Consider the following 27,620-nt stretch of genomic DNA (forward strand, 5'->3'; position numbering starts at 1 on the left):
AAACAAGAAAGGCTGAGCTTCCTGACACACTAAACTTACTCTACTCACCTTTATCTTCGTTATGCCTGTGGATTCTGTATTCTCCCCAGACTTTGTAATGCTGTTGATTATGCCTGCTGTAATAAGTCATTTTGGATAAAAGCATGTTATGTATGCGTATAGCCATAAATGTTATGTAACGCGTATAGGCCTACGCATCTTCTCATCATGAACTATAACAATCATGGGGCTTAACTCCCAAAAGGGGATATTGTTGGTCCCTGTTTTTATGACCACTGTTAGTATCATTTCCTCATTGGAGAGTTCATATCCATTTATGAATTTCTGACTAACGTCATACAAAGTGGTCAACAGACGCGTTTGCTATCAACATGACGATAACATATTTCAGTAATTACAGAAAAGTATAGGTCGCGTGTGTGTCCAAGTGAGAAGGAAAGTCACCGGAGCATCGCAGATATGGACAACTAATTAATGTTGTTATTTAGATCACTGACAGATAACTCTGTTCATTTCAGTTCAGGCAGACATTGACTTCTCTTGGTTGATTAAAGATCATTTTAATCCAAAGAGTAACTTGAGCCCCTGTGTTGGAGAACCTATAGGGAGAAAAATACTTTTTATAAAGGAATTGAGAGCGGTCCAAAAAAAACGTCCATGGTAGCACTCTTGTCTCTCAAATTCCAGATTACAATTGTCACGTGCGATTGTGGTTGCAGAAGTCATCAGATGACTCATCAGTCAACCATGTCGCTTATCTCCATGGATCACCTAACTTAAAAAAAGGAACACACGTGAAGGAAGTACTAGACTGGGTCCACCCACACTATGGGTGCATTCCAATATGCTACCTTGCGTCCTCCACTTGTGCTTGTGGCTTCATCCCGCCTTCTGGCCTCACCTCCGTGGAGAAAACAATAAAGTTTCCCCGCTGTCAGCCTAGCCAAAACTATTTTTGGGGGACTATTATTCATTCACCATGCAGTTTGCGAATGACAAAATGACTTTACAATTGAGCTTTTGCGAGATATTGAAATATAATGCTGTTGTCAGTGATGTCATCATGACATATTACTTCCTGGTACGAGGCCACAAGCACAAGTGGAGGACGCAAGGTCGCTATCTGTGACGCTGCACAAAGTTTCGCTTCTCATTTAGTCTGACCGATAGCACTAATCTGGAATATTTCAAATTCCCCAGAGATAGGGGACCAGTCAGTTTCAAACCTTTTCAACGGCTTGATGAGGTGTGTCTAATAAGTCAGTCGCGCACAACAAGTTCAGTTAGTGGTTCTCAACCTTTGGAACAAATGCCCCCTTGACCTCATATAAGCCTCACAACACTCCCTTGACCTCATAAGCCTGCCAATGCCCCTCTTATGTTGCCTTCACCAGCTCGGGACCTCTTGAGACAGCTGACGACACTGCTCACATGACAATCGAGTTCTGGAGTTTGGCGCATGAACGCCACTGATCCCGGAACAATTGGGATTCATGCGTGTTTTGTTTTGGTTCTCTTTTCTTTTTTTCACCTCACCTTGAGCCTCCACACCCACGACATATAATTTTAGCTGAAGTAAGCTAAATTAAACAGCCAGAGACCAGCATTACTGACATATGTGCATCTGCAATTGAATGACATTGACTGGTGTTGTTGATAGTGATTACAAGATGATATTTTAGCATTTGTGATACTGTTTACATGTCAGTTGCATGCATGGGCGCCATGTTGATGATGCGTGTGTCGTCACACAAAACACAAGCTCGGGAACTCGTTCTTCTATACTTCCGCCAGAGATCAACCTCGATAATTATCGATCTGACATTGCGTCACCAAATGTTCACTCCCACTTTCCCGAGGTTTTAGGTCGGCTTTCTGGGGATTCTCGATTTTTTGAACGAGCCATTAGTATTAAAAAAGGGAAAAGACAAATGCCCCCCATCTGCAACTGAGCACCCCCTCCTCTCAGTTACCTCCTTCTCAATGCCCCCCAATGGCTTGTGGTTGAGAACCAGTTAGTTAGCAGCAGGGTTGCCAGATGAGGCTGATGATTTCCAGCCTAAAAAATGCTCAAAACTCGCCTAGAAGCACAAAATCCTGCCCAATTGTATTGATTTCTATGGCAAAAATTGGGCAGGTTTTTCTGCTAAATGCCATTTTTACCCGCAAACGGCCATCCTAAGCAGCCCAATTGGGCGGGAAACAGCCCAATCTGGCAACACTGGTTAGCAGGTCAGTGAAAGGATGTTTAGTCTAGTCAGCTTTTATTGTGTCTTTCGCCATATGCACAAGTCATAAAAGGAAAATGAAATTACGTTTTCTCTCTATATACCATGCCGAGACAGACATACACAAGACTGACATTTTACAGATGGACAAAGTGCAAGACAGGACAGGTAACAGTGATGGACTATTTTTTATAGTTTTAGAGTTATCAATTATAGCTTCAACCAACAGCATATGGAGTAGGGTGCATCAAACGCCCCTCGAAAATGAAAACTTCACAATATCCCACTCTGCTCTTGCAGTATTGTTCCTTTGCACTATGATAACTCCCTTGTAAATTTCTAGGACATTTGATTGATGTTAAAGGGTGGCACAATAGGCTTGAAATTTTGAATGGTAGTGAATGGGCATTTTTAGCTAAATCTGTGCAAATTGTATTTTGAGACTGTTTTGATCATAAACAGTAAGGACAGTCATTTGGAAGAATGCTCCAGTTGCCTTTCCACTTGCCCAGGACATCAAAAACCCCAATAATGGCTAAATAATGGATACATGGGTGTTCAAACATGGCTAAAAGATTAGCAAATTAGGCCTAAAGCCTTCCTGAAGGAAGGCTCTAAAAACAGGCACAGAGAATTTAAAATCTGGGAAAGTGCAAAGACCGCGCGGGAAGGCCAGACCAAATTGCCGCAGAGCTTTGAAGTCCCGATGGGGGGGGGGGGGGGGGGGGTTGTGGACCAAAAACGTATCACAAAAAGCTGCAAACCAAACATTGAAATCACTCCACATGAAGACTGTGAACCAAAGACGATATGTTCAGCTATGAGCAGAGTTTGAGATGCCACTATATCACACCTACCTCACTTTTAAAAAAAGGAACCATATGCAAGGGAAGTACCTCTTTCTCACCTCTCTGACTTTGCGGATCTGACCTAATGCATTTTTACTGTCACCTTATTAGGGCAGTTAGAATAGTGAAACGTGCAGCGCGCTAAGCCCCCCACATTTGGGCTTACATTGGCCACGGGGAGTCCGGACTGGGTCATTTCCCGGCCCTACCCCATCTCTCTCTCCCAGTCATTTCCTGTCTACTCTCACATTGTCCTATAATAATAAAGGCCCCAAAAAATACTTTAAAAAAAAAAAAATTGTGAAGCATCCATTACCACAAAGCGGTAGGCGACGTACCATTTGTGAGAAGAGGGCCGCGCTCAAGAAAAATTAGGGTCAAACAACCAAGGCAGGATATTACCCCTGTTCAAAAGTGAGATGGGGTGTCTTGAGCCCTCCACCATTACTTAACCCATTTTAGCCTGATGACTCGTATATGCTATTTGACCTTTGGTGTCTGGAGTGGCATATACACTGCATTCAGGCTCTTGAGATTTTAGCTTTTTTATTAAAAATGTGGGTCCAACACATAAGGGATCAATTGCACAAAAACACTTTCAAAACAGTCAACCGTGTTACTCAACTGTGTTACGGTGCAGGGGAACAAGTCGGCACTTTTTAGGAGAAAAAAACAGGGCAGACAAACCCATCTCCCTAGAACACAAATTATTTTGCTTGTTTGTCTGTCAATATGGAGATACATTGGCAAAAACATACTCCTCCTCAACTGTCATAGTTAATTGTAACACCATTGACGGTGACACGGCTTGACATTTCAGCCATTTTTATGGTGTTGTGCTAACTGAGGACCTCAGAAGTTCCACCACAACACCTTAATCAATTAATGTATTTGTATGCTTTATCTGTGTTTTTCTACATGTGATTTCTAATTCAGATTCTTATGAATATGTTGATAACACAGTTGACAGGCACTTTTCCCCGCTACGAGAACATGAAAAAAAATGGATTAAATTATGGAAGGATGGAGCTCAAAACTTACCAAAAAGTCTTCCCATATCCTGCCAAAGAGGTTATGACATCACGTGATGTTATTCGTATGGCCTAAGACCAAACCATTACTGATTTATGGAGGGGGTTTCAGACCGTGACACGGTTAACACAGTTTTCGTGGACACACACAAAATGGCAAATTTCATGTATAATGGAAAGCACAGTGGTCTTTCTGACAGTTTTGTCATGTTGTGATGATTACTGTGAATCAACATTTGCAATCGTCTTGGGCAAAACAAGTTTCTTTACATGCTAATATGAAGACTGAATCTGACATTTGGAAAACAGGACGGCATAAAAACGCCCAAAACCAGTATTAAATATTCATTCTTGCTGAGGGAAATAATGCCATGTCTACACTTTCTGTGTTTTATGAAAGATAAATGTGTGTTAATGTCCAAAACATCATTGGATGCAATTAATAGTTAGTGGAATTGGCAAATAAAATCCATAGACTTAAAAGCGCAGGCGAATCGTAGAATCACTCATAAGTGTAATGTGATGTAATTAACGTATTGCTAGTTTGGATCAAGATGACCCAGGTCACCCTCAGGCCGTTCAAGTTGTTCGTTGTCGCTGCCTGTCCCTACTTGTTATAGATTAGTTAGAACTTCATTGCCGTCATCACCAGTAAGCATGCATCTAATCAGCAGTGCAAGGGAAGACATAAAGGCCTACATACTGTACATTGCATATCATGGAGTACAATATGTATTACATTTCACAGTGTGGGCAACAAATAGGTATAATCCATTTACTTGAGTGGGGATTTAAGCAGATGTGTTACAGTATAAGCACGTATTGCTATGCAATTGTGCTATATCAATTTTTTACAGTATATAACAAGTATACAGGTATGGACTATTACGAAAGCCGCCCACTTGGTGGCCATCTTGGTGACGTCTCAGGAGAGCAGTGTTGTAGTCTATGTAGAATGCGGATATAAGGAGTACACCCACTTCTAAATTTCAGGGATTTCAGGATACCCACTTAAAATTGATTGATCCATTATTTTGAATGGCACAAATATATACAGTATACCCACTTCAAAAAATGCTCAAATATACAGTATACCCACCATAAAAAGGTAGACTACACCAAACCAAACCCTCTGAAAGTGGATGGAGGAACGGGAGATAAAGAACTGCCGGAAAAGTTAAACTGCCTGATGGTCGCAAAAATCATAGTTTAAAACCGCTGGGAAAAGCTGATTAGAGTAGCATGTTTAGTTGCTCCTTGTGAATCAAAATAAAGCTGGTCACCAACTTGTGCAGCAGTGTCTGTAATTAATGTCTAATGTTACAATAATGTTGTTAAGGCTTTTTTATGGAACAGCTAAGCATACCAAAACAGAATGATGTTGACTAACAGCCCAAAGAAACTGCCAATAATTGTTTGTTTTCCTCAGTGCTTCACACCTATAAATCTACTGTATATAAAAAGCTAGGTCACTGCCTACCTCAACCAGTCACCTGTTTGTACAGTGTGTCACATGTTGGGGCAAGATAACTTACGTGATGAGTAATACTATGTGTTATAAAGTTCAGCAATAAAAAGTGAATGCATGTTGTGTCACGATGGACGAGCAAGGTGAGAGCTGGGAACTACACAGTCTGCTTGCACAAGTTTGGTGTTTGTGGGGCCAGGTTTATTTGATTGTCTTTTGGAAACTATTAAACACCTATTAATCAACAGGAGATACTTGATTTCTCTTTGGAGCATCCAAGAAATCTCAGTTTATGTTTCCAAGTTTATGTTGCCAACACATGTGCCTAAGGCAGTGCTGTTATGTACTACTATGTACGTCTGTTTCAAAAGCCATCTAACCTGTCTAGACAAGTTAAAACAGCCTGAGGTCGTATCAGCACTTGTAAGATCATATCTGTCTGGATAGCAACCGGAAAAACATTGAAAGTGAGATGGTGTAGGGAAAGCAGTACAGCGTGTTTGATCCCATCATGTATCGATGCATACAAATAAAAATATGAATAGATAGAACATTTCTTTCCAAATATAAGATTCCAAGATTTTAAGATGCTTCTTATTTGTAATTTCCATTCATGAGCTCAAAAAAGTCCCTAAAAGAAAAGCAAAGGTAGAGGACAATTTTCCTCAGAAAAAAAGCATTTTAAAACAAGACAAAAACCCCAAAAAACAAAGGGATATTTGAAGAGGAATCTTGTGAAATGGCTCTAGTCGTGTTTAGCAGTTAAGCAAATCATTGTGCATTGTGTTGGCAAGCTTGTTACATGACTTTGTGCTTGCATGTATAATGTCTCTAAATGTCACTGACTGACATGATGCAAAAATAATAACACATAGATTTTTCATACATTTTCTCCTGACAGGAGAGATATGTAGTCGAATTAAGACCTGTGCGACTGAGGCGCTGTTGCCAGTAAGTGGCCAGTAATAGGGGATTCAGGCCGACCAGAACGGAGCCGGTGTCGGTGCCCGCACCAGTTAGGCTCGGCACTAAAGTGCTTATCTGCGAACCGCCCGTGTTCATACCGTAACTTTTCCCGCACGTGACTCGGTTACCCGGATGAACCTGCTGACGGCTACGTTGTCGTCACAGTTCGCAGATAAAAAACAAGTATTTTGCGGTTCGCGAACGTTAACTGTGGCGTGAACACAATGGCCAGTTCGAGATTAGGTGCGGGAACGGGCTCCAGCACGGTTCTCAGTCGGCCTGAACACGCTATAAGTGTGCTTCAAAAGTCATCTAACTAGTCTTGATTGTAAGACTAGCCCAAGGACACACGTGTGCTTGTCTTGCATATCTGTCTCAACATAAATCAGAACACGGGTAAATGAGGCGGTGCCAGTGTTACCAGATGGAAAATGCTGAATTATTGTAGGCCTACCAAAACCTCAAAATTATCGTTTTTGGGGGGATATTATCGTACAAGCAGTGGTGTAGGCCTTAGTCTACTTTTTTATGGTGGGTATACTGTACATTTGAGCATTTTCTGAAGTGGGTACACTGTACATATTTGTGCTATTCTAAATAATGTATCAATCAATTTTAAGTGGGTATACTGAAATCCCTGACATTTTGAAGTGGGTATACTCCGTATACCTGCGTTCTATGTAGACTACACCACTGCGTACAAGACCCAAATTGTTGTTTCAAGGCATCAAAATGAATTGAAATGATCGTACATCATGGTTTTTTTTATCGTACAGAGGTCAAAATGGACAAACTTATGGTACAAAGCGAAACTTCTCATATTCAGGTAATCAAAACACAGTAGTTAAACACATTCAAATAACTGATTGGAAAAGAAAAGACTTTGGGTAATTACTGATGTGGCCACAAAGGTAATGCATTGGTATACAGTAGGAAGGTAACCTGCTGCTGCTGTTGCTGCTGCTGCGTCTGCTCTCTCTCTCTCTCTCTCTCTCTCTCTCTCTCTCTCTCTCTCTCTCTCTCTCTCGCTCTCATCTCTCTTTCATCTCGCTCTGTCTAGACACGAGGAAAAGACAACAAGAAATTGAGTGAGGTGGAGATAAGAAGAAAAGCTGCAAAGAAGTGTTATAGCAGAGTGAACGCAGACAGGAAATGAAGATACGAGCCAAAAGATCTTTTAGCTAGCTATGTCAGCATGACTTACAGAGAAGACAGCACCGTGAAAGTTTTTTTTCTCTAGGGTAGCGTTTCTCAACAGGGGTGCTACAGCTCTCCAGGGGGCGTTGGGGAGCCCTAGGTGGGTTATTGGGAAGGATACAGCTGAGAGGGAGCGGTGTTAAGTTGCAATTGAGGGGCATTAGTCCATTTCATTTTTCAATACTAAGGGGGGCATGGTCATGGTCTTATGATGAGGTCAAGGCGGTGTTGTGAGGCTTATGATGAGGCCAAGGGGGCATTTGCTCAAAAAAGGTTGAGAACCACTGCTCTTGAAAGTTTTGTTTTCTCTAGGGTTTTTTCAGACCTTTCACACCTGGTACACTTTAAGTAGCAGCTCTGAGTTCTGAAAGCGACCTAGTGTGAAAACAGCCTAGAAGTTTGTTTCCAGGGGCACAATCACATGAGTTAAGCAACAAAATGCTCTGACATTTCGCTTCGGGACCTCAATACAATGGTACCTGTATGTCATGATCAGGGTCAGAGTGTAGGCCTACTTTATTTTCAAAGACAGGTTGTTTATGCAATCACATGCAATGGCTTTTTGTAAGCAGCGTCATTCGAAAACGTGACAGTTGTGGGGGATACCTAGATGGTATTGTGAAGACGAAGGCGAAACGTACCAGCTGGTGAGAGTCAGGTTAAGAAAGTAGGGCAAAGGTAGGAGCCTAAACTGTCACTAGACCTTGGTTTTGGCACATGAAAGCGAGGTGCTTATTTCAAGACTGGCGTACAAACCATTCGCTTTTTACTTGAAGAGGAAGGAGCACTTCTGCTTTTTTGAAGTAGGTGGCCATGCCAGTTTTAGTCACAATCTTATGACACATACAGCATACCAGTTGGCAAGTTTTTTCCCCCAAGAGCCAAATCATGTAGCGCAAATGAGGCCAAGGTCCAAACAAATCGCACGATCGAATGTCCACATAGCGCACCTATATGTTTTAATTTGTTCCAATGTCATGGTGGGCCAAATGTTCGCCATGCCCTGGCCGGATCTGGCCCGTGGGCCGCCATTTAGAGACCACTGCTGTCTGTGTAAATGCAGGCCTACACTGGGTAGATGATGTCATTCAACAAATACAAATTAAATGAGATATTTCCCAAGGTTGCTTCAATGGTTGCTCTGAATTTACTACTTTTGCTTCCCCGAAAGGCGTAGTGTCCCTCAAATCAGTTTCCCGAAAGCTTTGAAGAGAGCAGCATATCTCTATATTACCATCAGGAAAACAGGCTTTCCCTCTGCAAGGTCTTACACATGTCATAACTGGACGGACTTGCGGTGCTTGTTTGACTGTATTGACTATACAAGTTGAGTTTACCAAAAACAACAAGAGCACTGGCAATGTTTACCTCCCCTCCATATATAGCAGTGGTTCTCAACCTTTTTTGAACAAACGCCCCTGTGACCCCCTCATAAGCCCCCCAACGCCCCCTGGCCTCATCATAAGCCTGCCAATGCCACCTTACGTAGTATTGAAAAATAAAATAGACTAATGCCCCCCAATGGTGACAAACCCCGCCCCCACTCAGTTGTGTACTTCTCAACGCCCCCCTAGGGTTCCCCGATGCCCCCTGGGGGGGCTGTAGCACGCCCGTTGAGAAACACTAATATAGAGTATGATTAATTGTCTGTGTTTCTGGTTTGTCCATTAGCCTACCTAGAGAATAATGAACACATCCGTCCTTTTGTCCGTCATAAAAAAAAGAGCCCATTAAGACAAGACGGGCTAAGCCACAGGCTTCCCAAGATTGAATGCTCCTCAGCCGCTCTCAGACAGCAGCAGTGTTGCCAGATTGGGGAATTTCCTGCCCAATTGGCCTGCTTAGGATGTCCGTCTGCGGGTAAAAATGGCATTTAGCAGGAAAAAACGCCAGTGTTTCCCATACATTGAGGAAACTATGGTGCACCGCCATAGTTTAAATTTGGCCGCCATAGTTTCCGAAAATGTAAAAAAATAAATTTTAAAAATTAAAAAAAAAACTTTCTGTTTTTTAAAAGAGGATTTGAAAAACTATTTTCTTCGCATTTTCCACCTGGAGTAAATACATCCTATAGAGAAAACCATGAGTGCTTGAAAGACAGAGGGATCAAAAGCCTAGTCAAGTTGTTGTAGTTAACTTGGGTTTGGGAGCAATACAAAACTTTCAGAGAAGGGACAGTTGTGATGAGTTTACTGACACTTCCAGGCTTTGTCTTACAGTTGTATGATAATGTGTTAGGCGACAGGCCTTCATTGACACAAAACTCTCAAAATATAAATGGCTGAAATGTAGGCCAATGGTTACGCCGCGTGATTTGTATTGTATTTTATGGCTCATATTTGTGAGAACGTGGGGGAAAGGATTTGCACGCCGTTTGCAAAAGAATGAACTTATTGAGGTCAGCAACGTTTCGATCATTGGTCTTCCTCTGGCCGGAAGATCTACAGTACAGCATGAGCGAAATGTTGTCATCCTGAAGAAGAACTTTGCTGTCCTCAATAAATTAATTTGCCTGTGTGTGTGTGTGTGTGTGTGTGTGTGTGTGTGTGTGTGTGTGTGTGTGTGTGTGTGTGCAGGCCTTACCAACAGGGGTATGTAGTTCTGGGCCCAGGGAGATAGGGGGGCCAGAGTGTGTGTTTGTGTGTGTGTGTGCGCGATTAGCTAACACACAGTGTAATCCCATGTTTAGAGCAGAGTATCATTTATGATCCCGATCCAATGTTTTCCTGTGTTTCCACTTTGCAGACAGAATGATCTCAAATTGATGTATGACTCACACCAGCTGTGTGTAGCTGTTTGGAAAGCTCTGAGAAATGCTCTGCCAACTAATCGTGTGTGTGTGTGTGTGTGTGTGTGTGTGTGTGTGTGTGTGTGTGTGTGTGTGTGTGTGTGTGTGTGTGTGTGTGTGTGTGTGTGCAGGCAGGGGGGGACAAAAGGGCTTTTTGTCCCGGGCCCTGGGATAGGGGGGCCCAGAACTGGGCCCTCATTAAGTTTGTGATTAATGGTTCTAATTAATTTCAAAATAAGATGTTTTTTGAGAGAGGGAGATTGCGCTATATTTACATTAAATAAATGATGCAGATATTTTGCCTTTCCTGCCCTTAAAAAGGATCAAGAACCCCCACCTCCCCCACCCCCAGTGCACAAATGGTTTGGTCGGTCATTACGAGAAAAGAAAAAAACGGCTTCAACTTAACGCGGCTCGTGCCAATTTGCCAAGGTGTCTGAATTAAGCAGTCGTTCAAACCAGGAGGGCAGAAAATTAAGGATGGGAGAAAAATAGATGAAGACACCAGAAGCCCAGGATTTCAGTAAAAAGTTCTTCAGATGATGCAGGTACTAACAATAGCAGAAGACAGATGGGATTTTTTTTGATGGGGGGGGGGGGGGTAGGAGGAAGGGGGGCCCATTGACATTTTTTTGTCCCTGGCCCAGCCAAACCTGTCAGCGGCCCTATGCGTGCGCGCGTGCGTGCGTGCGCGTGTGTGTCAATAGCCCAACTACAGCTATACCAACATCCCAACTTGGTATCACGTTTGAACGTGACTTTTAACATGTATTCCAATGTGCTTGATCACGTTAGGACCGGATTAAAAAAAAAGATCTGCCTCATATGTCTGTCCTGTGCATTTCAATGACCAGTGGATTCTCGCCACCCAATACCACACTCAGTGTTGCCAGATGTGTTTGACCAAATCTCGCCCAAAAGGATCTCAAAAAACGCCAAAATGCGCTAAATTCCGCCCAATTTCAACTAATTGCATTGATTTCTATGGGCACAAAACAGCAGAAAAACCCGCCAAATGGCCAATTTCTTCCATTTTTACCCGCAGACAGCCATCCCAAGTACCCCAATTGGACGGGTAACCACCCAATCTGGCAACACTGACCACACAACCCCACTCTGGCTTCCATTGTAGGCTTTCGCTTAACATTGTGGGCCATACACTCAGTCAGGGTTACATCATGTGAATGAAATAAATAAATCATAAATCATTGCACACTCTACACCATGTAATTGCTTTGGTATTGATGTGTTAGCCACTCAGCTTAGTGCTTAAAGGAGGAACTAAAAGTAGTGATGGATAATGCTGGATCTCAAATGGCGCACTTCTTGTGCACTTCAGTGTTCATGTTTTAGTGCGTATGACGTATTAATTACGCACTAAATCATAGTGCCCGAAGTGCACAAGTGCACCATCTGAGACACAGAATTGGACTTTAGCCACTCTCTTCAGTTTGGGGCTTATCTTAATGTCTTTCAAATGGCTACTTCACTCTGTTTGCTGTAGCCTGCAAGCCAAACACATTTTGTGTTAAACTGAATTCAAGCAAACACTGTCAATTGCAGATTTGCTTTGTGTGATAAGGAGGACTTGTTAAAAAAAAGGATTGTGTTGTCCAACAGCAGGACCTGTGATTTGTATGAGAGAACATGAAACTCTGGTCTTATTAACCCATTTTAGCATAAGTCCTTTTTGGGAAAAGGTGCCCTCTCCCTATTAAAACCTAAATATCTCAGCCTCCAAAGAACATAAAAACATGAAATAAGTCACATTTAAAAGCGAGAACCTTCATTTTGCACTAAAATGTGCTCATTCAGCTTTAACTTACCCACATTTTTAACCCATTGTGTCCTGGAGGCACATATACGCTGCATTTAGGTTCTTGAGATTTGAGCTGTTTCATTAAAAATGTGGGTAAGTTAGAGCTGAATGAACACATTCTAAGGCAAAACGAGGGTCCTAGCTTTTAAATGCAACTCATTTCATGTTTGTATGTGCTTCGGAGGCTGAGATATTTAGGATTTAATAGGCAGAGGGCACCTTTTCCCAAAAATTGCTTCGGACAAAATTGGTTAATAAAACAGCTCAAATCTCAAGAACCTGAATGCAGCGTATATGTCGCTTCAGGACACAATGGGTTTAAGGAGATTTCCTGCCTATGTCAACATGCCGACAGCACAACTTTTTTTTGTTTATCCTTATTCAAGATCCTGGCCATTCTAATGACGGCATGGGTTTGCTTATGTAGTTAAGTGGCAGGAACCGGGAAGTATTTTCATGTTTTTTTCCTGAGATAGGGTTGTGGATACTAATAGATGTGGGTGAAACAGAAAATATCAGAGCAGAGTCTGTTTTTATGCCTCCGCTGGCCAAAGAGGTTGGAGGTGTACCGTTCTGCACGACGACTCAGGGGAACCCAGTTCCCCTACCTCATCATTTTCATCATCAGCGTTCCGGCAGAACCTATCTCATGCGCCGCATTTATAAGTGCTGAGACTGTCGAAAAATCAGGGTTCCTGCACTTCTTTTGAATGGTATTTTCAGACGATTAGGGTTCCTGCACCTTTTTTTCCACTTCAAGCACTGATTATTACATTATTTATGTTTTGTTATTTACAATCTGTTTATTGTGTTTATTATGTGTCCAGGTTGTGGCCCTCTACCGCTGGTGGACCACACTAAACCCATAGAAGGCCAGACATTTCCTGAAAACCACAGGTTTCGCTACAAATGTGAGGACGGCTTTATCAGAAAAGCAGGGACGTCCAACCTGTACAAGTGTGTGAAGGACCAAATCTACCATTGGCGAAACGTACCCAAACTGGAATGCATTCGTAAGACATCTTTTTTTTTTAATGCACCTCCACTCCAGTGTTGCCAGATTGGGCTGTTTGATGGCCTTGTGCGGGTAAAAATGGCATTTAGCAGAAAAACCTGCCCAATTTTTGCCATAGAAATCAATATAATTTGACGGGATTTTGTGCTTCTAGGCGGATTTTGAGCATTTTTTTGAGCTGGAAATCTGCCTCATCTGGCAACCGTGCCCTACTCAGCCCCACCACAGTATTAGGCTCCTGGTTCACGGCGCAAGGTTGACACAAATTAGTCTCAAATACAATGCATTGTTGTGCTTTATTATGGACACACATCAATAAACATCTTTAGTAGTGGGCATAGACAAAGTCTGATTTGTGAATTGGAATAAAATTACTATTATGGTAGGTTACATTAAGGTGGAATTGATTGATTGCAACTTTGGGGGGGAAAAAATGTTGTTGATGTTTGATGCTTGATGTTTGAGAACGGCCAATGTTGACATTACAATTATCTGACTTGTTATTTCAGGTCCTAGCTTATTAAGCCAATAGTTATTTGTTTAAAGGCCCAGTGCATAATTTTGGTATCTATTAGTATTGCCAAACTTATGTAGCCATACACACATATGGGGGGGATTTTGAACAGGACTGGCCGTGCACGCTGACACGGTGGTGTGAAAGGCAGAGTAGAACACACCGGCCGAAACTAAGCAGAAAGACCTCAGTCGTCTCGCTTCCGTTCCGCGACGTCTTGGTGTGAATTCGAATCCCCCCCCACAGCCAAAGCTAGCATGCTACTTTGCCATTCATTTGAATGGGACACCGCCAGTCGCTGCCGTCCAAAATCCGTTCGATTTCTCTTTCCCAAATGCAGAGCGGAGCGGAGTTGGCTCCCACGTCGCTGACGCCCGACTACCACCAGTTGGTGTGGACGGACAGATATGTTTCCATGTATTTTCGCCACCGCCCGTAAAAATCACTTCCGTACCGCAATTCTGTGCTGTGAAAGCGGCCTAAGGGTTAGGGTTAGGATTATACACAGCTCTGTCCAAAAAAGTCCCCACCAAAATGAGAAACGTCACACACACTAATATGCTGTTGGACCATATTTAGCTGTGATTATGTCACATCTTGTTTACATTTTTAAGGATATTGGCCATCACAGTCATTGAGAATCTTTGGCATGTGCTGGAGAGGGGTTTGTAAAGCATTCAAACTCCAACGACTCAATCCAAACGTTGTTCTAGTTAATTGAAACAATGCAATGCCAAATGTATGGCATAATCACAGCCTAAGACAGTTCAACAACATTAAAGTGTGTGTGCGTGTGTGTGTGTGTGTGTGTGTGTGTGTGTGTATGTGTCACCCTTTTTTGGTGGGGACATGTTTTTTGCATGTTTTTCTGTTAGGCTGTGTTTTAGGCATATACTGTGTAAGTACAAAATATTACATGTTCATGCTAGCGTGACGAACCAGCCTAAATGTGATCGGTTTTCATTACCATGTCGATTCAGTTCTCTGCATTGATCATTTTTGACCAAATGCCCAATTCAAGAATTGAGTCTTGATTGTGTCTCAACAACAATCGGCTAATGCACTGGAGTCGCTGCCCCCTGCCCAATTCTTAAGTATCTTAAATAATCGAATCGCATCGCATCAAATAATAAGATATCGATATTGAATCGTATCGCCATGGAGGCTCTGATATACACCCCTACTGATGAAAGGTATGACTGGCATTTACTCCTTTGTGTTGCTTCTTAGCTGTCCTTTTCATAACTTTTTCGGATCAGTAGCCACGTTGATATGGTCACTTTTTTTGAAACCGTTCATGTTTTAAGACATATTTAATTGTTTTTCTATTGGATTGAAAGTGTCCATATGAATGTGACTCGTGTGTGTCTGCCATGGTGCTTGTGTGTTTTTTTCTGTGTTGTATATATAATTTTTGGCTGCTGTTAAGGGATGTTCACACACTTCGCTACCAGTTACTCGCTCAGCGAATGAAGTCAATAGAATGCCAATGTGTTCCAGCGAGACTCGCAAGCGAGTAGGCGAGTACTGTACAAGCGATGCAATGTGGGCGGATCCCAAGTTGAAAATATTTGAACTTCGAGCGAGGCGAGTAAGCGAGTAACCAATTGGAATGCAGGGTTCGGTACTTCTCCCCTGCTCATTGGCAGTTAAAGCCGCGGGAACTTTCAGCGAACGTTCCATGAAAGAGTGGCGAGTAGTCGAGCAAGCGAGAAGCTAGCAATGTGTGTGTACGCCGCTTTAGTCTTGTCTTGGGGTTTGTCCTTTTTCCTCTTTCATTGCTACTTGTTTATTATTTGCTTTTCATTGTTTATTTATGTTTTATTGCTGCTGTAGCCACCCTCTGTAGAACACCTTGGCAATTAGAAGCTGTTATTTATATTTATTTATTTATCAATTTATTTAGTCCCTTGCTTCACAGTTAAAAACAGTATTCTGAGAATATCTGATCCCAATCAATTTACACAGTTGAATATACAGTACCTCTGTTTTAGAGTATACTGTATGGCCTATATTTAGCTTCATAGTGTCAATTGAATACTAAAATTAAATGGGGTCACATATTGTCAGAACAGCGATGCGCTAACACAGCATTTTTTTTTACTGTTACTGTCCTTCCTGAATTCGACCTCTGTGACTTGATATCTCAAAGACATCTTGAAATTCTGAAAGACTGATCAGTTAGATTAGACAAACTGATAGAGCACTCAGAGAATGGTAATGCATACATGGCAGTCTGAAATGCATTCTTGATTGGAAATACATGCATTTAAATATGGTTAGGCATTGGTTAAATTATATACAGTACTATCCTATCCCATTATAAATATATCCTACCTACCTCATTTCTCTCCCTCCATCATGTCCTGTCCACCTCATCAACAGTCATGTCATAATAAAGTCAAAATCCCCCCCAAAATACTTCAAATGACAAGATTTCATTATGTCTCTCTGCGATTGAAATATATGCTCTGCCTGTTGCACTGCCTAGTTCAAGTGTAAACAAAAAGGCATTCCCACATAAATTGTAACTTCTTCTGACATTCAAGTTATGAATTTCACAGGCTTTGCCTGTGGGACCACATGTGGAAAAACTGCCGCAAGATTTGCAAACTGATAATACAAACAAGTACCGTCTTGAGTTGACTGTTGCACAACTTTGCATAAGTATGTGCCTTTATATTGAAGGCTGGCACATTGTATACTACAGTTAAGCAGGATGGGGACCTTATTTGTTCAGACCTTATTTGTTTTGATGTCGTTTGGGGGTTGTGTCAAGCACTGTATTTCTATATAAGTATAACACTTGAAACCTACTACATACTTTAGTTTTTTGTTGCCTTGTTTGACAATGACAATAAATGTCTTGAACTTGAAGATATACTGTACTGTGGAGGGAAGTATATCGTAGTTGAACGCATTCATCTTGCAATGTCATTCGTTCCTTAAAACTTCTTACTTTACATTACACTAAGCTGACACTTTTATCCAGAGCAACTTACAGCCATTTTAAGTACAGAGTATTGGGACAGTGCCTGGAGCAGTGTGGGGTTAGGTGCATTGCTCAAAGGCACATTAGCCATGGATTGAGACAGGCACCATTTCCCAAAGTCAAGTGTTCTAGCATTGGTAGCCCAATCACCCAGTGATTGGATACTCTTTGGTGAACTCCGCGGAGTATCCAATCACTAGCCATTTCACGCACTACCAAGGCTAGAACACTTGGCATTGGGAAATGATCAGGGAGTGAAACGGTGGGATACAAACCTGCACCCATCTGATCTAAAGCCCATCTCCTTAACCATTAGGCCATGGCTGCCCTCAAAACTTAACGATTGTATTTATTCATGTTGAAGGTGTTACTGTATGTGTAAGAGACATTCCGGTCCAGGTATTACAGAACTTGTTAAATTGTTGTTGTGTATGTGTGTTTATAAGACGATTTTAATTGTCCAGAGCGGCCAGTGTACAGTACTTCAAGAGGTAATTTACAGCAAACATTTAGAGCATTTTACAGTATTACATTTTTTAAGTCAGTGTCCTTTTGTTTATATTTGTCTACAAGCACTGACAAATCACAGAGGTATTGTAAAAAAAACAAAAAAAACAATCAGTGTTAATTAAACAGTTTTCTGAGACTACGTATATGGTCCTTGTCTCCCTCTTTGAGTGTTGAACTAACACTTGGAGCGTTGACATTGATTGGGAGTTGAAATGTGGTTTTGCAATGTTTACATTTATCACGCAAAAAGTTATATTTAAAGGAACAGACCACCGTACTTTAACAATGAAATATTTTCTTCTCAGACGTGAGACGAGATGATGCATACCTCTCCGGGCGTTGGTCGACCTCCCAGTCAATCACAGACATGCTGTCACTCCTGGTAGAATTTGTAGCTACTCAGCATGGGCAACGGTAACTTTCAGGGCTGTAGTTATATGCGACCAAAGTCTTCCACGTTTTTCCTGTTTACATTGATACCTTCACCTCTGATTTTTTTTTTCCCACCCCACTTACTTCCGTCAATACAATTGGGGCGGGAAAAAATTCAAAAGGGAGGTATCAATGCGCTGTCGAAGCACACGCAGAAGGTGTTACCGAACTTTGTTTCATGTCAATGGTGATATAAACCTATGTAAACAGGAAAAACATGGAAGACTTTGGTCGCATATTGCCCATGCTAGGTCACATATAACTACAGCCCCGAAACTTACCGTTGGCCATGCTGAGTAGCTACAATGCTAACAGGAGTGACAGCGCGTCTGACTGACTGGGAGGTCGCACAACGTTCGGAGTGGTACGTATCATCTCGTCTCACTTCTGAGAAAAACATATTTCATAGTTTAAGTATCGGTGGTCTGTTCCTTTAACACTGAAATGGAATGGGACGGTATGTTCTCAGAATAGTGTGAATTAACACTGTACTGTATTTTATAAGCAGTCAAGCATCACAAACTCTGTCTCTTTTATTTTCCAGCCGACCCAAATCTACCAGCTGGTAAGAGCTGAGTGTGTGTGTGTGTGTGTGTGTGTGTGTGTGTGTGTGTGTGTGTGTGTGTGTGTGTGTGTGTGTGTGTGTGTGTGTGTGTGTGTGTGTGTGTGTGTGCGCGCGCGCGCATATACTGTATGTCTGTTTTCAGATCTGTCTTTTCCTCTCACTGCAGTTGGCATGTGAATACATGGGGCTTTTGTGTGTGTGTGTGTGTGTGTGTGTGTGTGTGTGTGTGTGTGTGTGTGTGTGTGTGTGTGTGTGTGTGTGTGTGTGTGTGTGTGTGTGTGTGTGTATCTGAATATCCCTTTCTTTTACATATATAGTTGTATAGATGTGTGTGTGAGAGAGAGAGCGTGTGTGTGTGCGTGCATTTGTTCATACGAACATTTTTCTAAAATGTATATTTTCTGCTACATTGTTCACAAAGTCACAAAAGCGCCGGAGCAAACGCCTACTACCATCAAGGCTTCGACCGAGAGCGTGGTTGCTCTCGTAGAGAACACAACTACTTCCACCACCACAGTCACCACCACAACCACCACTGCTACATCCACAGTCTCCTCCTCTGGTCTGTAAAATTTTCCTCTATCTTTATATGCTATATCCATTACACTCAGCTTTTTCTGTGTTGACAATGGGCCTTTCTCAAAACCTAGTGCAGTGCACTTCCAAGTGTATCAGCCTAATTAGTCAAGCCCAGTGGTTGGATACTCTTTGGTGAACTCTACGGAATATCCAATCACTGGGTGTGACTAATAAACAGTATCCAATCACTGGGTGTTACTAATTAGGCTGATACACTTGGAAGTGCACTGCACTAGGTTTTGAGAAAGACCCAATATTCTTTTTCACCCATCTGGGGTGTGTACCAGAGACGAGGTTCAGGTCCATTGCAGAGAAGGGACATAGAGTTTTCCTGCCCAAATTAATTCAAACTCTGTCCTCTTGTGCAACAAATTTGAACTCTGATTTCTACACCAAGGAGCTAGTATACACTGTAAAAATATTGAAGTTCCTCAAAGAACTTAAAGTGACACTGTGACATTTTTGGAAATAAGCTTATTGTACACCTCTCCTTGAGTTAAATGATGGAGTTTTACCTTTCTCCTGTACTTTCAATCGTTCTCCGAGTATGGCAGTGCAAATTGTACTTCTATGCGTACAATTAACATTGAATCCTATGAGACCAACTAGTGGCTAGCTGGTCTCATAGGGTTCAATGTTAATTGCTAGCTTGGAGGTCAAATTCGCACTGCCATACTCAGAACCAGGGCTTTGAACCGTTATTTTTTTCCAAACGTTCCGTTCCGAACAGAAACGGAATTATAACGTTTCCGGTTTTGAGTTCCACCAATAAATTGACGTTCCCGAACCGGTTAGAACCAAAAAATATTGTTCCCGGAACGGTTAATTTCGTTCCTGTCAGCTGATTACTCCCAATAGGCCTAACTGACGTTAACCAAGAAAGACGGAAGTGCAAATGAGTCAGCCTACATTCAAAACTGCTTATTCAAGCAGATGAAAAGAATATCCTCCAGAATTTTGTCATTCAGGGACGACCTAAGTGGAGAAGCAGAGAATAAACCTCAATTATGAAAATGTGCGCTCTACGCTGACTTGGGTCACGGGGAGCACTATGATGGACATTGTGAGTTTGTGCATATTTGAAGCGGCCATGGATGCCCAATAACGCCGAAACATTGTCGGTGCGCTTTACACGCGCTTCCCTGCAATGTCTTACAATAATGCAATGCAAACTCTGTTCTTTTGTATGACCGTGGTTTCTCTTAATTAAGATGTGGAGTGAAGACTTTGTAATCTACAGCTCTCCATTCAGTCAGAGAATGTCTGATGTCACACAGGACGTGAACCTCAGCCGTCATGGTAACGTGCGCAGGAAAATAATTACTTTTTTTTTTAGTTTAAGGAACGGTATTAACCGGTATTAACCGGTTACCATTATTTTTAAATAAGTGTTCCCGTTCCAGAACATAAAAAATAATAACGTTTCCGGTTTCGTTTCTGTTCCCTGTAAAATACAAAAAGTTCCTGGTTTTCGTTTTCGTTCCTTGAACCGGTTCGAAGCCCTGCTCAGAACGACTGGAAGTACAGGAGAAAGGTAAAACTCAATCATTTAACTCAAGCGGAGGTGTAATATGAGCCCATTTCCAAAAATGGGACAGTGTCACTTTAAGTTGCACTGTGTGGAAACCTAACATTTCTCTGAGGAACTCTAAAAGTTCTCTGAGAAACCAAAAAGTTCTGGTTCTGGTTCTTGGTTACTCAAGCTGAGAGACCCTTTAGGAATCCTCCCCACAGTGGGAAACGGAAGTCTCCTCAAGGAATTGTTGGGCTCCTGCATTCTTTGAGGAATCTTCAAGAAAACCTCGGCAGTTCTTCCAAGAACTGACGTGTCACCTACGTATATGCTTCTCTGAGAATGCTAAGATTCCAGAGAGAACTTTTAGGTCTTCTCTTTAAGGCCTGTGCCAAACTGGTGGTTTGTCGGGAACTTTTCATTTTTACTACAGTATGTAGCAATCAGAGGTCCATTTTGGTACCCCTGAGCCAGGATTTGACACTATATCCCAATGTCAAGTGTATGAGCCTTGGAAGTGTTTCAGCCTAATTAGTGACACCCAGTGATTGGATACCCTGCAGAGTTCACCAAAGAGTATCCAATCACTGGATTACGAAGGCTGATACACTTCAAAGGACGCACACTAGGCATTGGGAAACGGCCTGAATCTGGATGGGGGAGAGGGGCCATTCAACATTACCTCATCTGTATTAGTTACTGAACCACCATCTTGGAATCACACCCCTGTCTGGTAGATGGTGGCTTTTGGCTAGCAGCTAGCACACACATCCTGATGTGTACAAATGGGAATCTATCCACCTTATTATCCATGATTGCAAGGCTGGCAGTGTTGCCAGATTGGGCGGGATGGCTGTCTGCGGGTAAAAACAGGAAAAATTGGCCATTTGGCGTTTTTTAAGCAGTTTTGTGCCCCTAGAAACCAATGCAATTTGGTGAAATTGGGCAGAATTTAGCGCATTTTGGCCGGTTTTCAGAACCTTTTGGGCAGGTTTTGATCAAAAAAATCTGGAAACACTAAATGCTGGTGCCATTTCTACCGCACCATTGCTGGTTGTTATGCAGGGTCGTTTTACTGGGTCTTTAGTGAGACATCTATTGATATTCAGCATCAGATCGCCAGTCTTAGTCAGCCTACTGCTTAGCTTACGGGCAAAAGATCCAACAGCTAGCAAACAGCGGACGGCTGCCTTGCTCATCATTCATTCAAAATACCACACTGTATTGTAATTTAATGTATTGTCTACATTGTTTGTAGCCACATTTTTATACAAGCATAGGGTCTTTAAATGAATTAAAATATTTCACATTAAAAACCTCGCCAGCGGCCGCCATATTTGTTTTAATTTTTTGTAATTCCCGGACTTGACATCCTGTGCTGTGGTAGCGCTAAAATGTGTGGAGTTATTAGGCATGGTAATAAGGTGGATACGATCGTATGCTTAGCTTGCTTAGCTTGATTTTATGGTGCGTATTGCATTACAGTAGGCTAATAAAATGTATGTCTGTCTATGTGTGTGTGTGTGCTCACGCATTGTGTGCTATGTGTGTGTTTCATGGCACAGCAGCAACATCAGAGGCGCAGCACACTACACACACAAGTTTAGCATCAGACGCAGTTCCTATAACAACCAGCCCACCTACAACAACAACAACAACAACTACTACTACTACGACAACAACAACAAAGGAAGAGGAGAGTACAGGTGTCACTGTAAAGCTGCCCAGTCCAATCAGCCCTCTGCTACCCTCCCCTAGTCCCTCTCAAAGCTCGCCGCTAGGTAAAGTCACCTGGAATGGCCTTGCATGCCTGTGTGGTTGTGTTTTCAATGCATTTAAGTGGCATCCCGTCCTGTGGTGTAGACATGTACTTTTAGATGCAACTGTTTCTACCTGAAACCAATAGTCGTATAACTGCTTTGGTTCCAAGTGGAAGCTCATAGGGCGCATTCAGGCCATCTGAGAACCGTGCCGGTGCCCTTTCCCGCACCTAATCGAGAACCTGCCGTTGTGCGAACCGGAAAGTTGGTTCGCAATGCGAACCGCAAAACACTTGGCTTTTTTCACCACGGACTGTGACGACAATGTGGCCGTCAGCAGGTTAATCCGGATAGCACAGTCACGGGCGGAAAAAGTTCAGAGCCCGGTATGAACACGGACGGTTCGCAGGTAATTACTTAAGTGCCGAACGTAACTGTTGCGGGCACCAGCACCGGCTCTGTTCTGGTTGGCCTGAAAACCCTAATAGTGGTGAAAAAGGATAGAGGTCAGGAAAGAGAATCTGCAAGTGTACAACCAAGGACTTATTCCATGTACATTTGCATTTGCATAGTGAATCAGTGGGACACGGACAAAAAGTCCTTTGACAAAAACGATTTAAAGAAAATAATTGCATCTGTGTTGCTCCAGTTGTCTTAATCAAGAATTTAGATGTGCCTTTCACCTTGTTTTGTTTGAAATACAGTAACTAAATGATTTTGCTAAATAAAAAAATTAAGACTGTAAAAAAAAACGACTTGTTCTTAGTGTTGCTTTTGCTCACTGAAAGTCTCAGTTGAAACTGTATATTGATACTGATCTATAATTAGACTGATGTTTGAGGAATGCAAACCACTCTCATCTTATCTTTTCCTCCCTGCCTCACCATACTGCTTCTGACAGAAAATCCGTTGACATTATTTTTGGCTTATCTGTTGACAAATTTTTGGCATGATCCAGTGGCTCTATATGTGGCACGGAACGATACACTGTCCTGTAGCAGTTTGTTATAATTCTTTAAAAAATGGAACATATTGGAAGTTGTGGCTACTAGACCCAAAAAGTGTTTGCTAATAATTCAGATAAAATTAAAAAAAATTAAAAATTAAAAATCCATTCTGTAACCATTCATAGTACAAGTTCTGTGCCCAATATACCCACCCGATTGGAGGGAACTGGCAACTTTGTACCTTCCTCTTTGTCTTTGTCTGTCTTTCCATCCAGCTTTCTTCCTCTTTTCCTCTTTAGTTCTCGTGAGTGTTGTTGTACTGAAGTCTTGATTGTGTATTTTGTCACATCGTGCTTTGCATGTTAGTCCTAGCAGCTCAGGGGTACATTTCTCGAAACCATAGTTGCTAACCACGTTAGCTACTTTGTTGTTTGTAATGCAATTTCCCATTGGTAACTACCCAAGTTGCTAACTGGCTAACCACTACGCTTTCGAGAAATGCGCCCCAGGTGTGTCTGGAGTTACATATGAAATGGCTTTTATACTGTAAAATATGCACACAAAAAAACATGTTGCACGGCCTCACATCTTGTTTTCTTGTTATTGTTTTTTCGTGTGGTTAACTCTCCAGAGACCCAGTTGTTTTCTAGCATAAAATTATTTAATAACTTAATATAAACACACACACACACACACACACACACACACACACACACACACACACACACACACACACACACACACACACACACACACACACTATTTACTCTGACTCCAGCCAAGTGACCACACACACACGCGCACGCGCACACACACACACACACGCATAAGGAAGCATGTGTGTGCCCAGAGGGTTTGTGGGGGTGTTCCTGTAAAGTCTTTATGAAAGTGTTTCAAACCATGATTCCAGCCAACCAAAACATTGAAAAAGAAAAGGGGGGGAAGGGTGCACTGTATCTGACTGGCCATGCAAGTCAAACATCAACAACTAATACATTAACATTTTTACATTGATATTTTAAAGGCCCAGTGTGCAATTGTAGTCATTTACCGTATTTCCACTTCTGCCAATTTTTTCAATATGCTGTTGTATTACTCACGCTACCCTTGATTGTTGAAATTAGCTAAAGTTATCCTTTATGTACTGTATGCTGCACATTCACAAATTGGATCTTTTTATAGGTGCGTTCCATTTGCCCTTAAAACGCAAAAGTGGAATTAGTACACAATACTCTATTCTATTCCTGTGGCTAACATTACATCACATCATACATAACATCAGCACTTAAGATTGTTAACTGTTATCTTGTCAGCCAGATAAATAACACATCCTTTTACAGCTTGTTTTGCACACTAACTCATTTACTCTCTCACCATGGGTTTTTGTATTCCAGTAGTGCATACTAATTTTAATCTTGGAATTTGTACTGCAACATACATGCACCAAGACACAGAAACAGACCATTCTATTCTGTGCATGAACTGATCATTGATATGTCTTTACATGTTTCCCAACATCAGCTACTCCCAAACCTCTGCCAGTCTATAATGAGAACGCTGTAGGTGAGTCAAGTGAAATCCAGTTGTGTGTGTGTGTGTGTGTGTGTGTGTGTGTGTGTGTGTGTGTGTGTGTGTGTGTGTGTGTGTGTGTGTGTGTGTGTGTGTGTGTGTGTGTGTGTGTGTGTGTGTGTGTGTGTGGGCGCGTGCACATTCCCACAATTCTCTGTAGGTCAGTCAAGTGAAATCGTGTGTGTGTGTGTGTGTGTGTGTGTGTGTGTGTGTGTGTGTGTGTGTGTGTGTGTGTGTGTGTGTGTGTGTGTGTGTGTGTGTGTGTGTGTGTGTGTGTGTGTGTGTGTGTGTGTGTGATGAAATGAAATTAATATGAAATTTAAAATAAGTGAGTGTATGAGCGTGTATGCTTAATGATCTCCAATTCTCCATGTTTGTTTAGTAGTGTCTGGAAGTGTGGTGGGCGTTGTCCTGTTGGTCGTGATGTCCGCCGTCGTCTTCTTCCTGTACACAAGGCAGATGTTGCCATGGTGAGTGTCCTACACAGCTTTTACATCACACAGCTTGGGCGTGGGCGTATTCTGCATGGGTGCATTCCACATGGGTGTATTCCAAAACGGTTCAAGGACAGTGTCCAAGTTCAAGGAGAGGGAGCAATAAACCCTCTTATAGAAGAGACTTACCAAGTATGGCTGTAGACCTGCTGTCTGGAACATCACAATGGTCTCCTCTGTTTTGCTCTGTTGTGTCCATCATTAGTATTTACTGTACATTCCCCATGCTGAGTTCTTCAAAACTGTCCGTTAATTTGTTTGAGCCAAACCCACCCAAATCTATTTCAAGTACTAAAATTCCTCTTAACTCGTATTTTTTTTATTTTATTTTATGTACCTAGTACACACATGGACCTTGGGTTAAAGCGACCTTGGGTTACTTGAAAGGCGCTATATAAAACCAAGTTATTACTATCATTATTATTATTATCATGGGAAAAAATGGAGGGATCTTACCTCCATGTTCATGATTCATGCTTCTTCCATTAGATTACAGCATGATCAAATCGTAACATTGGATAAGGAAACAACATTTTCTCAGTCTCCACAAGGAATACCAGTCAGTGACAAGTTATAAATCCTTGGTCACGTTGATTAACTTACTGTACGAGGGTCATGAAGGAATGTTCTAATATCATGCTGTTGCCTTGGCATGCCCTCTCATGATGTCACTGTTTAATGATTTATGACCTTGTTTTCTCCAAGAACAACAATCTGTGAGGTAATGAGTTGCACATGTCCCCCTCCTCAGTCAGCCATGGAGGCGATCCTGCTGAGAAATGAATCTAGTGCTAGGCAGGGAAGCCGACAGTGGGGGGGATAAAGGGATCAGTTGTCCCGGGCCCAGGGAGAAAGGGGGCTCACATTTAAGTGAAATGAAAGCCCATTGGGAAACTCCAACTCCCATTGTCATTGTGACGCAGCACTCCACAGCACACAAGTGAACACTGCACACAACGAAATTGCATTTATGCCTCACCCGTGCAAGGGGGCAGCCCTCAATGGCGCCCCTAGGGAGTGTGGCGGGTCTGTACCATGCTCATGGAGGAAGATGGGGGAGAGCACTGGTTGATTACTCCCCCCACCAACCTGGGCCTAACCACTTAGCCATGACTGCCCGGGTCCTCATTACATTATATGTATTAGGTAGGAGGTCCTTTCAGTTGATTTTCTCTGGGGCCTGGCCAAAGCTGTCAGCGGCCCTGATGCCCGGCATACACTGCCACGATTTGTCACTTGCACGACTTTTTGGGAATCAGGGCAATTTCTTGCTCAATCGGAGATCAATTGTGAGTCTTGTATCATGTGTACATGGGGTCAAGACAAGCGATTTCACCTCATGACCAACTTGCGATCTGCATTCGTAAACTGTTTGAAATCCTGGTTGCTCCTCGTGAGTAAATCACACTGTCGAAGCAGTGCTATGACCTGATTTGACATAACACATGCACAAATTGCCAGGGCATTGCTCTTCAGCGCATCCTCGCCTCCACCTCAGGTGCGCATTTCCTGTTCAGCGTTAATCTTATCTGCAGTTCCATAAAACGGGCCTTTCGTTTCGCACAGTGTGAGCATTCTGCTCACCTCTGACCCTCGGATCGTATAGTGTTAGGATGTGAGTCATGAGATGTGAACTTTTAAACCGTGCGATTCCCTCGTGCAGTGTGAGCAGGAGCTTAATACCCACGATTGAAAATATCGCACAATGTATGGCCCGCCTTAAGAGACTGACAGAAACTTTTACCAAAAATGGCTTTGGCACTTAGCAGCCAATTAACCCATTAAGGCTGGGTAGTTCATCTCTGCATAATGTAATGTATTTACCTTTAAGACTGGCTACAGCATCTTTGCATTTGTACCTTTAAAGGTGCATTAGGTCTATGTAAGATTGTGGCCAGAGTAGGTATTGGCAACTATCGCCAAATTTGATACTTTCGTGAATATTTATTAAGTAATAAACTAAAATGTACCGGTATGACCAAAGAACAGTCAGCTAAAAATGTGTATTTCTGGAACATGGAGAAAATCCACCTTTTCATGTGTGAAAAGTGCCCAAAAAATGTTTAGACCTCTTCCGTCTTAATGGGTTAAGCAGCTGTGTTGTTGCCTAAACTCACAGCCATACTGTGTGTATTTGTGTGTTGATACACAGTAGATCTTGCAAATAAGAGTTAAATTAATACTGGAAAATGTACTGTAGATATAAACTGAGGCATAGGCATGCATGCCAGACACTCCCAGGCATGCAAGCAGAGGCGATTCTAGGGTAAGTTAGGGCCCCAAGAGAAAATTCAAAAGAATCAACATTCACAACAAATCGCCACTACTGTAGTTTGAAGTCTGTTAGTCTGAGGCTGTTATTTACCGCCTATAGTAGTGTTTCTC

At 42.2% G+C, this 27,620-nt stretch overlaps 1 protein-coding gene across 5 annotated transcripts in view; it reads left to right on the plus strand.

Annotated features, from left to right (window-relative positions):
- The window catches only part of LOC134464551 (salivary glue protein Sgs-3-like), a 29,026-nt gene extending 3,496 nt beyond the window's left edge, over positions 1-25,530 (plus strand). Inside the window, exons 2-7 of one of the 5 annotated variants that reach the window (XM_063217973.1) lie at positions 13,173-13,358; positions 18,353-18,373; positions 18,795-18,935; positions 22,031-22,246; positions 24,694-24,735; positions 25,124-25,530. In XM_063217973.1, the coding sequence (XP_063074043.1) occupies positions 13,173-13,358; positions 18,353-18,373; positions 18,795-18,935; positions 22,031-22,246; positions 24,694-24,735; positions 25,124-25,215 (698 nt within the window). In that variant the 3' untranslated portion in view covers positions 25,216-25,530. The remainder of the gene's footprint in view (positions 1-13,172; positions 13,359-18,352; positions 18,374-18,794; positions 18,936-22,030; positions 22,247-24,693; positions 24,736-25,123) is intronic. The other 4 variants (XM_063217974.1, XM_063217975.1, XM_063217971.1 and 1 more) reach the window with 4 other exon arrangements.
- The last annotated feature ends 2,090 nt before the right edge of the window (positions 25,531-27,620 follow it).

Source organism: Engraulis encrasicolus, chromosome 15 (genome assembly GCF_034702125.1).
Source record: "Engraulis encrasicolus isolate BLACKSEA-1 chromosome 15, IST_EnEncr_1.0, whole genome shotgun sequence".
Taxonomy (NCBI): domain Eukaryota; kingdom Metazoa; phylum Chordata; class Actinopteri; order Clupeiformes; family Engraulidae; genus Engraulis; species Engraulis encrasicolus.